Raw genomic sequence first — 13,988 nt, 5'->3', positions numbered from 1 at the left:
TAATATAACTGTGATGAGTTTTATTCTATGCTTCATTTATATTTCATACTAGTCATATGAATTGTTAAAATTCAATGTGATCCATTAAGACTCAAGAGATCAGTAGAAGAACAACTAGAGTATTCACATTGTTCTATAAGCTATAATGAAAGTAGACCATAATTAATGAACATAGATAGGGAAATACACTTTCATGGGTTCAATCTATGCTTTAGGGAGCCGATCAAGTTTTCTGGTTTCATTTCCAAGGCTTGCATAATTGTGATAATCGATGGGGTGGATCAATTATAAAGTAATGGGGGCAGTGCATGATGGGGACACTTCCTAAGAAGTTCCTTGAATCGTTTTCAAGTTTCAAAAATGGACTCATCTTCATGCTAGTAAAATGAAGTGATATGATTCCTAAGTTTAGCCATTTTTTAAGGTGGAAAATATTTAGCTAAGAATTTTTGGGATTTCACTCCACGTTCCAATTGATCCAAGTGCTAATGAGTTTAATCACATTTTAAATTTGTCCCTTAAGAAGAAAGGGAAAAGCCTTAGCCTAACAACATCATTGGAAACATCATTAAAGCGAAACAAGGCGCAAGGTTTTAAAAAACTTACTAAATGTTAGTTTGGATCTTTTGATGAGGTTACCCCAAACTAGTTGTTCTACACTATTCAGATGACATTAGGATTTGATTTGAATGTGTTGGCTTCTACGGTAGGGGTTAAAATACTCAAATTAATTTCATCTGTTGTAGGGTTAGCATAGTCTCTAAAGGGTCTGTGTCCATTTATATGTTCATAGATTGGCTCACGAATCTCTGGGTTATTTTATGGGTTGTTCGCCATCTCTCCTATGAGTTGTTAAAATTTTGTTTGTTTCTAATTTTTCTAATAGTTCTCTCTAGCTTAGAATGGTATGGTTCAAGTCCTGTAGGTTCTAAACTATGCATATACGAACCACATATCCTTAATCCTAAAAGTTCACACATAATCAAACAAAAATATTTTTGGTTTTTCTTGGTTTTTCAAAAATAATAAAATAATTAAACACAAATAGTTAACACTACAATTTTTCAAGTTTAAGACATTGAAGTTCAACTAATTTTTTTCTAAGTCAAATCATTGTTGTTCACCAACAACGATGCCAAAAACTTGATATCACTTTCAGGTGCTGCATCACATGAAGTGATCTTGCAAGTGCATGCTTCATATCAATAATATTATATTTTAGATTCTGAAATGTCAATCCCACAAGGACCGAGATAATTATTTTTTGTAAAGATCTAGTCTGTTAGTTTTAGTTCTAGCCTAAAAGGTTAAAAAATGTTAAAGTCTAAAAGCTAGCAATTGTGTTACAATAAACAACAAATTTAAATCCTACACAAGTAATATTAATTTTAACAATTCAATTTGGAAACAATTTGGATTGAAAGATATCAAATACTTAAGAGGCTCTTCCTTGTAATGAGTTAAGTGAATTACATGGAATCCAAAGTTGTAAGTACTAAAAGACTAGTGACAAATAGGAGTAACAATCTTTTTGACCCTCTCCGAGTGCATAAAAAATCTTGGATAGAAATGACTTTAATTCCTTAAACTATACCTTTAAAGCGTATTTTCCTAACATTTGCATCTCCCTACAAGGCATATCAATCTATACACCATAGTTTAATGTGATTAACATAATTGATTCTACCATAGACTCTCCCAAGACTTATGGTTCACAACAAGTTTTAACAATTCACTTGGCCAAGATGAAATGTACATTTAGTTCTTAAGGTTAATCTTCACCATTTCAAAATAAGAAACATATCACTTCACATTCCATTCATCCTTCCTAATCATCGCAAAAAAGAGTTAAATTTATACTCAAGAAGCATGATGAAATCAACGAATAATTGCATTGAATAAAAGAGAAATCCACTGATACTTAGTTACAACAAAAATACACAAATATGTACATAGAAATATTTAGCTATTTCTCCTTTACAATGACCAAAGATGACTCCAATCAACACTCCTCCTGATTCCCTTAGTCCTACCTGGAAGAACACCACTCCCTCGACATTTACAAGAAGAGCTATGGCTCTTCAAAGCAAGGAAAATCTCTAAGTAACTAACCAACATCAATCCCTTAACTCTTGCAATGCATGAATATTTATAGGCTCCAAAACTTAGCAACCATGATTCCCTTCCTTCAACATAAAATCCCCTAAGTCTATTCATTTCAACTCTAGCAACTACACAAATCAGCTGCTGACACCTAGGCATCAAGTTCTCAGTTCACTGAAGGATGAACAAGTTCCTAAGCACCCGAAATCTAGGCACCAGTGTTGCTACGTCTAGGAGCCCAACGGTTGGTGCCTAAGCGCCAACCTCTCAGGTTGGTATGGTAGAGACTAGCGCCTAGGTGCCAGTGTCACTATCCATCATTCAACTCCAAGTTCTCTACTAGTTTCCTCACTTCAATTATCTGTTGTACATGAAAGATAAACATAAAAATACATTTCATAAATTACAATTTCATCCATAAAAATGTATAAAAAAATTTCTAAATTCTAGTTAACTTTTTTCATACATCAGCTTTCAAAACGAAATGAAAACCAATCTTTGAAATAATCAATCATAAACTAAAATTCAAAGAAAACCAAATTTGATTCATTTTGACATCCATTTAAGACCCTTCGATGTGTGTTGAGAGGGATGATACTTAGAACATTTTGTTGGACTTTAGCCGCCACTTAGGTGAAAGATGATCGACAATTTTCTTGTTGAAAGACTCCAATCGTACCAAAGGAGCTCATTCACCGCATCGCGTGAGAAACTTGCTCAAATTGGCTCAATTGCTGATGGGTTTGTCTAGACGACCCCATATGATGAAACAGATTACACGAGCGCGTTCGAAATGTTAATTTTACTTAAGTAGGACACCCATATTGTTATGGTTTCGTGTATGGGTAAAACACACAAATTTATGTGTTAAAATAGAATTAAAGAAAGAAAGTTGAATAATAAAAAAAATATAAAATAATAATTAAATTTCCTATTTAAACCAGCGCCACCCTCACAGACCTCTTATCCACAAAAAAATTTTAAGTGCGGAGTCTGCACATATGGACTGCGGCTAAGATTGACAAAAGAAAAAATTAAATAAATAAACGAACCTCCACTGTATCACAGCATAGGTCCGTATGTGCGGACTCCACACGTAAAAATTTCTCCTTACCCACAAAGCCTTGATTGGTCCTAAGCATCGTTATTTTTTACAGAGAGCTGGCGCCAAATGCGCCAAAACCTAGAATAATGCAAACTTAAGTAAGCTGACACTAGAACTAGTGTCAGATGCGCCAGAATTGGCGCCAGATGGGCCAGAGATGACTTTTTGTGGATTAAGGCGGTTCAGGACAAATTTTGCACGAATTTTCAAAAGAACACTTGTTCTAAACACCCCTTGGAGTGATTCAATGCATCTAAACACTTTAGAAGATTTTTTATGAAGGGATATTTCTCTTGGATTAAAGCACATGTCTTTTGAATTCAAAAGAGTTGACTTTTGGATAAAATTTTGGAGGAAATTTTAATTTTTTTTGGTGGGAGGTGATACACCTAAAATATATAGTGTTTTTAGACACATTTTTTGACCTATTTTTGAGATATTGCACTTTAATGGAAGGTATTTTTGTATTTTTCTTTCAGATACAAGTAAAAATGAAAAAAAAATGCTTAAAGGAGTGAAAAAGGATCAAATTTGGAGCAAAAAGATGAAAAATTATGCAAAAGAATTTTGACGCCTAAGCGCCAGATCCAGCGCTTAAGCGCCAGATCCAGCGCTTAAGCGCTAGTTAAACAGAGAAGGTCGCGTTTAAGCATCGAGACCCCGCACTTAAGCGCCAGTGGCAGTTACTAGACGAGTAAAATCAATTTTCACAAATTTTGAAGAGGTTTTTTAGGCACCCATTGGCTTAATAGGTGATTGTAACCACCATAGATGAAAATTATCATGAAAGGATGAGACTCTTGGGAAAATACATCGAATCAATACACATTTTTAAGAGATTCCAAAGCACCTCTTGGAAAAACTATAAAAGAAAGAAGAGAGGACTTAGAAAAGAGTCCTGAAAATATTGGCAAATTTTGAAAGTTCTTCTCCGGGGAGTTAGTTTGGAGAGATTTTCATAAACCACTATCCTTTTTGTTATTTTGTTTTGAGTGATTGTAAAAGAGAAGAGATTCAAAGGAACTTCAAGAGTTTGGTGGAGGACTTGAGATAAATTTTTATCTTTTTGTTTTAGACTACTTTTGGTTTTAATCGAGACTTGTTGTTGGTTTAACAACAATTTCTTATTTTAAACTAAAGTGTTATTTTATTTTCTCCATGGATTATAAGTAGTTTTCTTTATCTTTCTTCTTAAAATGATAGTAATTATGTTTTGGATGGAAGTTGTGGAGAGTATTGATCTTTAATGTTGGAAGAAGTTGTGATAATTTAAATCCATGCACTTCATTTACTTCTTGATTTGTCTAATCCAGATGTTAAAATTTATTGTGAGAATGTAAGAACCAGACTAGTATTATCTCATTCAACAATTGGAAAAACTCACAAGAGGTTGTATGAATGAGAATGTAGTTCATATGATTGAGTGCAAATAAATAGAGAAATATTCATTGATGGGTGTAGAGTTAGAGGACTTTAAAGTGACAGGCTAAAGCCCCCAACTTAGTTTATTATTTTAGATTCTGATACGAGAATGTTAGCCCCCAGGTGGAGGGAATCGAGGGAACTCTAGAGTGAGAGCTAGTATCTTCCTTGCCTAGCCGGTCTTCAGAACTATTCAAACATTAAATTAACCAATATTCTTTATAGCATCTCTAGTAAGGGTAAAGATTATTATTACTCCTATTTGACACAACACAATTTGCATACTTCCACAACAGAATTCCTATACTTATTACTGATTCATGATAAGAAGAAAAATATTTTCATATTAAGTACTTTTCTTCTACAAAAACTTTAGTTGTTACTGTTTCGTTAAAATATCAAAAATACCAAAAATATTTAAATTTTAAATTCCAGCAAAAATCATTTTTAGTTTAAGTAATTATCTTTTTAAAAATAGAAAAACTTTCTAAAAAGTGCATATTACATAATCTTCCCTGTGGGTTCGATATTCAGGTCTTAATCAAAAAGTTTTATATTACTTGATAACGATACATATACTTGCGTAGTATCTCAATATAAATATATATAAGTTAAAAAGTTAAATTTTAATTTTTCTTTAGGATTTTGTTGCAAAATAAATTGCAAAATAAAGAAATATAAGTGAAAAAACCATCAGAACTATTGCTATACTGTACATAAGCATTAAGTCCTAGATCAGGAGGTAGCCTTTAATAAAAGAGAGGAAAGTTTAAGAAAAGGAGAGGTGGAAGTGGCATGTAAAGGGGGCGAAAGAGAGAAAGGAAGAGAGAGAGAGAGAAAGTCAAGGACTTGAAGATTTGCATCAAGGATTGTAAGAGGAGAAGGAATGTAAGAGATTTATTCTTCATTACACTTAAGAGAGAATTGAGAGTGCTTGTAAGGAGAGAAAGACTTGAAGAGAACTTCTAAGGATTTTCTTGGGAATGATTGTGAGATAAGTTGTGTCTTTTACTTCTTTTGTATTGTAAACTTATTTTTATTAATGAAATTTGTGTTTTGTCGTATCCTTCTCATGAATTGTGAGTAGTATTCTTTATCCTTCTATCTACTTTGAGATATGATTTTGTGAAGAATTGATTTTGTTTTATATGGTTTTATATATCAATAATTTGTGATGATTTGAACTCTGTTCTTCATTTACTTTTCGATCTGATCAATTGAAATGTTAAAATGTGTTGAGAAATATATATTTCGAAAGGGCTTTGATTTCTACAACATAGTAAAAATCACATTTGATTTCATGAGAGAGGATGTCATCCATTGAGTTGAGTGCAAATAAATAGGGAGATATACTTTGTTGGATGCAAAATTGAAGATTTTAATGTGATAGATGAAAACCTCCAATTTCGTTCAGTTAATTCGAAACGGATGCAAGATTGTTAGCCCTCAGGTGAGCGAGTAGTGGGAGCTATGGAGTGGCAGCCGGTATCCTCCCAACCTAACCAAAGAATTAAGAATGAAACTCTGGATTAGTCCATGTTCTTTATGCACTTGGAAGAGGGTAAAGAATATGATTGCTCATATTGATTGCTCATATTTGAATGATTGCTCATATTTGACACAAAACAATTTATATATGTATTTTCAAATGATTTTAATTTCTTTACAATCCATATATTCATTGTAAAAGGGAAGTATGCTTTCTTAAATTTAAACTTTTCGTCACAAAAACTTTATTTAGTTTTCGTAGTTGTTTCGTTATTTTACTTTTGAAAGTTTAGCAATTAGTTTAATTAACTTTGACTTTTTACTGCATCTTATTTAGCATTCACTTTATTATTTTATATTCAAATTTAGCACTTTACTTTTGTAGTTTAAAATTGTAATTTAGATTATAATCTTAAAAATTTACTAATAGGCATTTCCAACTTCCTTGTGAGATCGATATCTAGGACTCCATGAGAGTACTTTATTACTTGAGCGATACATATACTTGCTTTAATTTTAGGGGATTTGGCAGTTTAAGATTTTTAAAAGATAAAACTATTTTCATAAAAGTTATTTTTGTTGGGATTAATTTGCATATTTAATATTGTATCTGTCATGTGTAATTTATAATAATGAAAAATATTTGCAAAATTAACACACTAAATCCACCCCACATCAATGGGGTGGAATATATATATATATATATATATGTCATGGGTTCGATCTCTAGTTGAGATGGGTTCTCGAATAGGTAGACACATGACGTGGGCTCTCATCATGGAGTCTAGCGTATGGGAAATCGGTATTTGAGCCTCTGCCAAATACCAATTTCCTTTTACAATACACACACACACACACACACACACACACACACATACATATATGTCATGGTTTCGATCCTTAATGACGCTGAGTTCTCGAATATTTAGGCACATAGCGTAGGCTCTCATCATGGAGCTTAGCAGATGGGAAATCATTATTTGGGCCTCTATCAAATACCAATTTCCTTTTATAATATTTATTTATTTATTTATCTATATATGTATTTGCTTAGTATTTTGTGGAGCAAACCGCAAATAGTATGGCACTTGACATGTTTGTCTTCCAAAAGAAAATCGATTTTAGTGTTGGGAAGAGAGAAGGAAGGCGTTCTTATAAATATTTTTCATGTTTTAGGTGCTTTTGTTGAGATTCCTCAGCTGGGTATAATCAGATCAATCAATGATCATGTTAGTGGAGGAATTGCTCTACAGGAATACACTCGCCAGCAAAAGGGTATACAACAATGATCCTTTGAAGGAAATTTGTGACCAAATATGTTTTGCGTTTTCTTTTGTTTAAGGAAGGTTTAGAAACATGCATCTCATTTCTTACCTGTTTACATATCCAACGCCTAAAGTTCAATTTTTACACGCATACTTCCTTATCCTATGCATGAAATGGTGTATTTCACTTTTTTGGTAAGTTAAAATGATGGAATTTCTTTTACGATATTAAAGATTTGGGTGTTATATATGTAAATAGATTGGTATCTTTCGACACAGTTTAGAGCTTAAGCGAAATAAAACTCTATTATCTTAAGTACCATGACACAAAGCTTTTTTTCTCTAGAACTTTATTAACTAAGCCATCTGTTAATTTATTGACTTCCATAAGGACCACAACTTTTTGCACATTTGACTTGAGAAGGCTTTCTTTAAGAAAATAATAGCCGCTAGGATTACATTCTCTATTCATAAAACAGGGTAGAGTTGTAAGAAGTCTAAACACATCTCAAAAACTCCCTCCTCTCAAAAGCAGAATTTTCATCGGCCTACTGATTATTCTATCAAAGCTTATAGTTATAGTCCGATAAGGAACACGATGTTTTGTAGATTTATTTACAAACTTCTCGAGGACCCATGCCTAACATTCTATATTGGGGCATTTACATACACACCACCCAATTCCTAAGTATTTACATGTCTTACAACCTAAAGTTTGAATTATATGTCAAACTTCGGGGCGGCTGGTGCTATGAAATTTCTTAAATGTCATTCTTGAATTTTTTTGGTGATTAGAAGTATTCAAAGTATTGAAATGTGGAAGTTTTATATGAATCGTTGAACTAGTTTATAATTTTGAAGTGTTAATGACATGGGAGATGTTGTAAGACATCTTTTACTATATTCGTGCCAATAGAGTAGTGTTATACCTCATAACCTGAAGACTTTGTGAAGGTTTAAGACTAGTATTACTATTTACCAATAAATGGTTTAGAGTTTCCCTTTCATTCTTGGGTAGATGGTGGCTCTAGCCCAAAATTTGAATGACTTGTGGACCATTTGATTGGAAATCTTTTTGTCTGTGGTGCTAACTTTTATTGAATTGGGCTGCTGGTGGCTCTAATCATATGTTTAATTACATGCATTATGATTGAGAATTTTGGGTGTTACTATTTATATGCCCACTTGTCAGTCATTTTTGTTTGGGTTTCGAGTTACCCTCTCTTGATTGTATTATTGATAGCTTCTAATTAGTGTTATTTTATGCACATTAATGCTCTAGTTGCCTATGGACACCCCTCAAAATGGGTTATCATGGTTGATGGCCAGCAGCTGAACTCATCCCTAGCTTAGAGATACTTATATCACGTCCTAATTTTTTTTCATATATCGACCACCTAACTGCATATAAACATGCATGCTTATAATTTAATATACTTCACATCTAAGTTTTAAAATGTTCAATGTTTGCTCAATTCTCATATATTTGCACGTTTAATACCTAACCTCAAACTTTTTGGAATAACATCAGAGGCGTCAGGTTCACTCTGCTATTTTCTCATTTACTATACTTTATTATTTGCTCTTTTTAGATGTACGCCAATGCGATTCTTCTTTTAATTACTACATATTTGACATGTGAAATAGAAACCCTAGGGTAGAGGACACATGGCATATGCTTAGGTTGAAACCCTATGCCAACACGCTCACTTGACGAAACTTTTAGTAATTCTTAAAACCTTATAACAAAGTTCATTTAAATGAATCACAATAATGAAACAAAGATCATAGGATAAAGCGCTTGAAGCAAGATTTCTCTATTCCCTTCTCTTTTCACAGAACGAGGAAAAAGATACCAATCTATTTATATATATAACTGATATCAATCTCTTTTGAGGCATGATTTCTTAAAACTCTATTAGATTTTCCTTGGCCCAACTAGTCCAATAAGAGTTAATTGATACCAATCCAACAACAATGTATTAATAGTTAAGCATTTGATGAATTCATTCCAAACAGTTTGGGAGAAAGGACACTGAAAGAAGAGGTGAGCAGTAGATTCTTCTGTATGCTTACATAACCGACACTTATCGGGGCCCCTCAGCCCTTTTAATCTAAGAATATCATCAATAGGAAAAAAATTGTGAAATATTCTCCAACCCAGAAAATTTATATATCAAATTAAATTATTTTCATTTATAAACAAAACCAACACAAGAATCTCGAGGCAATTTGATAGCCCATGAAAAGAATGACATAAAAAAGTTGAACATACAAGAAAGCGACTTGCAAACCTCAGAAAAACTGATCATCTCACGCTAGAGAGTATTTGTCGAACCAATTCAGCGATACACACCTATAAGTCGTTCTCTGCTTGAGGGCACAAGGCTTCTCTACCGATAATAATTTCCTTGACAAAAATCATGGACAAATGACCGGCTCAGCTCATCCGACTGGCTAACATCAGTCGATGAACCCATCTCCTTGAATATCTCCAAGAATTCTCCCGATCACCGATACTTAAAGCGCCGATCGACAGATGGTTCCCGTCTATATGACTGATCGAAAACACTAATTGATTCATCTCTTTGGTCTCAACTGATCAAGCCAAAGAACGATAAGACCTTGGGCTCACAGGGTTTTATTTTCTAGAATAACTTGCACTCTCCTTCCCTAATAAAGCGGGGCTATAAATGTAATTTTTCTTTATTGGTCACCCTTTCCTATAAATATGGTGGTCATTTTATGTAGTAAAATTTTTTTGCATCTCCATTCTCTCATGTATTTTCTTACAAGAAGCAACTTTAGACTCTTCACACTCTTCATATACCTAAAACATTCAATTATATAAAATATGTCACAAGAGTCTAAAATTGTCTCATTTTTGCCCAGAGGGGCAAGTCGTTGTGCGCTCATCTTCTATCTTCATTCTCTATCTCATCATCTTTCTTTCATTTTCTCTTGGTTCAAATGCTCAAATCTCTTGGGTGTACCTAACGGACAAATTGAGGTTAACAATTTTTATATTAATCTTTATTTATTTTTTGTGAAGTGCGGACATTTGCTAATTCATGTGTGAGGTTAAGGTAAGAATGAGACAATGGAGAGGGAAAAACCAATTTTAAGGGACTGTGAATGGAGGTTGCAAGAGTATTAGTTTTTAGATTAAGGTTTTGGATCTCTTAATTATAAATATTAATTTTAGATGTGATATATTTTATATTTATACATACTAATTTTTAGATGTTAAATATTAAATTTCTATTTTTGTATCTCCACACCCAATCCTTTATTGTTCCACGTTGCTAATGGCTGTACCCGGAGTCCACCTGTCTGCAGCTCCACTCTTCCAGAAGTTTGTAGAACCTTCTTCCTCTACTGTCGCTCCATTCTCCCCCGATTTTATCGGTTGTGTTTTATCCAGTCCTAGGAATTGCTAAGAGGATCTAGCTCAAAATCAGAATACAAATCATCCCGAAGAAGAAGAAATGTTCGGGGTGGTTTTCCCCGACCGAAGCTTTCCAATGGACATCTCCGCCTTCTCCCAGATCGACCCACTCCACTGGCTCCTCGACATGAACACCTTCGTCGGTATGTCAAGACAGTATTTTCTCCTTCTACTCCAACCGCATCCCTAGCCCTAACCCTATCCCAAATTGCACTTTTTTTCCTACCGCAGGTGCAGCCTACTACGAGGTGAAAGATATGTGCATTTTCCTCCTCAACTCCGCCTTGCTGCCGCCTGAGAAGGCCCTTGCCGTCTACGTCCAAGCCCCTGGACAGCCTTTCCTATTCTGCGGGGCCGTCCACAACACCCGCCCCTCAGCTGTCCTCTCCCTCCCTTGGCCCCCCGCCCCTGCTGACATAGCCGACGCTGCGGCGGGAGCCATCCAGGTCGGCGGCGGAGCGGCCAAGATCGGAGTATCTGTTGAGGACCTTGCGGCGTTGCCTCCGATGGTAGACGCCGGCGCGGAGAAGAGGATCGAGCGGCTTGCATTGCGGGTTGGTGAGAATCTCTTCAATTTTATGCAGTCGTTCTGCGGTGTGGATGGTTCTCGGCTCGTGGTGCCTATGGATATACTGGACCGATGGTTTAAGAAATTCCAGGAGAGGGCTAAGCGGGATCCCACCTACCTCAAGGGCTTCGCATTGTGATTTGTGAGGTTGGGGGGTAAAGGTATGAGCTTTCTTACTCTTGGATTTGTGCTGAAAGAAGTTATTTATCCGTTGCCTTGAAAGAGAACTTGGCTTAGGGATTGTGATGCCCTGTGGTGGGTTTTAGGTCTAGCTGTTTGTTAAGGCTTATTTTTAATTTGGAAGAAAATTCACATTGAAAATTATCACCATCGCCAAAGCATTTTTCTGTTCTAATAAAATGTATGATTGTAGTTGTTAATCATTAGTAAATTCAGTTGCCCATTGTACTGGATATTTCCTATGTTTTTATGCTATTTGTTTTTTAAAACGATTCATAAGTTCTCTATTTTCATAGGGGGATTAGTCTTTAGGTGATAACAATATTGCATAGGGTAGCTTTAACTCTCGTCTAGGATGGTTTGAGTTAGAATTTCCTAACCAAAATTATCCTGCATGGGGTCTTTTTGATTAGCTACCGAGGAATAGCAAAAGTTTACTAAAGAAGTAAAAGATTAATACAAAATAAGAGGTTTGTATGAAGATCATTTTTTTTTTTGTATGACTCATTGTACTATCTCTTTACAAGTCTTTTATCACGGGAAAATACTTGATACTGCAATTTACATCTCGTCTTTATTCTTGAAGGACTGTAGAGTATGAAATTGAGTTACTACAACAACAACAACAACAAAACCTTTTTCCCACTAAGAAGGGGGGGGGGGGGGGGGGGGGGGCGTCGGCTACATGAATCATTTTTATCCATTGCGTCCTATTTAGTGTCATATTTTCATTTAATTCTAATAAATTAACATCATGTTTTATATAATATGCCCAAGTCTTCTTAGGTATACCACTGTCTTTCTTAACATAAGTCGAATCTAAATAATCTACTCTTCTAATCGGATCATCAAATGGTCGACGTATAATGTGACCAAACCATCTAAGACGACATCTAAGACGACCGACCTTCTCTAATTTTGTTCGTCACTGGAGCTACACCAACCCTATCACGGATATATTCATTTCGCATTATGTCTCTAAGTGTAAAGCCATTCATCCACCTATTCATTCTCATCTCGACAACACTGAGTTTTATGCTTCTCTTTTAAAGGCCAAAATTCAACACCATAGAGCATTGCAGGTCTCACCACCATTTTATAAAATTTTTCTTTCAGTCTAAGCGGTACTTTTTCATCACACAATATACCCGAAGCATTCCTCCACTTCAACCAACCAACTTAAATTCTACTAATAACATCCCCATCAATATCACCATCACTTTGAACAATAGACCCGAGATATCTAAAGAGAATACATCTTTTAATAATTTGATCACCCATATTTACATTTCTGTCATTAGAGCTAGTACAACTAAAATTACATTCCATGTATTCAATTTTTGTTCTACTCAAACGAAGGCCTTTAGACTCCAAGGTAGACCTCCATAATTCAAGTTTTTCTGAGCTTTTTATCTTGTGAGAAGGATATCATCAGCAAAAAACATGCACCATGGTACATCCTTCTCTAAGTGTCCAACAAGACCATCCTTAACTAAAGCAAAAAGATATGGGCTTAAAGCAAATCATTGATGTAAACCAACAAAAATAGGAAAATATTTGGTCAATCCTTCTTCTGCTCGATAACAAATAACAGCTCTTGTGTGCATATCTTTAATGACTTGAATCTAAGTCATATCAACACCTTTCTTCTCGGGAACTCTCCAAAGGATATCTCTTGGAACTTTATCGTAAGTTTTTTCTAAATCAATAAAATCATATGTAAATCCTCCTTATTATCTCTGAATTTTTCCATCAAACCTCTCAATAAATGTATAGCTTCCATAGGAGACCTTCCCAACATTAATCCAAATTGATTATGAGAAATCTTAGTAATACGTCTTAATCTATGTTCAGTTGTGTCTATGTTCAGTTGTGCTCTCCCATAATTTTAAAGTATGACACATCAATTGAATTCCTTTATAATTTGCACACTCTTGTGCATCCCCTTTATTCATAAAGATTGAGACTAAAATACACTTCCTCTACTCCTCAGACATTTGTTTAGTTTTTAAAATAATATTAAAGAGATTAGTAAGCCAAGAAACTCTCAAATCTTCTAAATATTTCCACACTTAAATTGGGACATCAGGTCCTGTGGACTTTCTACCTTTAGTTTTCTTTAAAGTCTCCTTAACTTCTTTTTTATCAATGCAACGGTAAAAATGAAATATTTTATTATTATTATTAATGATATTAAGATCACTAAGTTTGATCATATTTTCCATAACTTCATTAAAAAGTGAATTAAAATAACTTACCCGCCTATTTTGAATATCTTTTCATAAGAAAAATATTTTTTTATTTTCATCTATAATACGCTTTACTTGAGTTAAATATTTACTTTTCTTTTCTCTTTGTTTGGCTAGTTTATATATATACTTTTCACCATTTTTAGTATCTAATCTGTTA

General features: G+C 34.3%; 1 protein-coding gene across 1 annotated transcript; it reads left to right on the top strand.

Annotated features, from left to right (window-relative positions):
• Positions 1-10,712: 10,712 nt before the first annotated feature.
• LOC110037280 (protein OPI10 homolog) lies at positions 10,713-11,806 on the top strand. The gene is made up of 2 exons (XM_020741883.1): positions 10,713-10,974; positions 11,063-11,806. Exons 1-2 carry the CDS (start codon positions 10,872-10,874, stop codon positions 11,536-11,538), a joined length of 579 nt encoding a protein of 192 aa, XP_020597542.1. The 5' UTR covers positions 10,713-10,871; the 3' UTR covers positions 11,539-11,806.
• The last annotated feature ends 2,182 nt before the right edge of the window (positions 11,807-13,988 follow it).

This window comes from Phalaenopsis equestris, unplaced genomic scaffold (assembly GCF_001263595.1).
Source record: "Phalaenopsis equestris unplaced genomic scaffold, ASM126359v1 Scaffold217952, whole genome shotgun sequence".
In the NCBI taxonomy this organism is placed as follows: domain Eukaryota; kingdom Viridiplantae; phylum Streptophyta; class Magnoliopsida; order Asparagales; family Orchidaceae; genus Phalaenopsis; species Phalaenopsis equestris.
The sequence above is the reverse complement of the archived record's forward strand: the minus strand, read 5'-3'. Positions and strand labels throughout refer to the sequence as shown.

Coding starts and splice junctions, on each gene's coding strand:
- LOC110037280 (XM_020741883.1), top strand. CDS start 10,872: ATGTTCGGGGTGGTTTTCCCCGACCGAAGCTTTCCAATGGACATCTCC. Junction 10,975..11,062: donor CGACATGAACACCTTCGTCG/GTATGTCAAGAC, acceptor TTCCTACCGCAG/GTGCAGCCTACTACGAGGTG.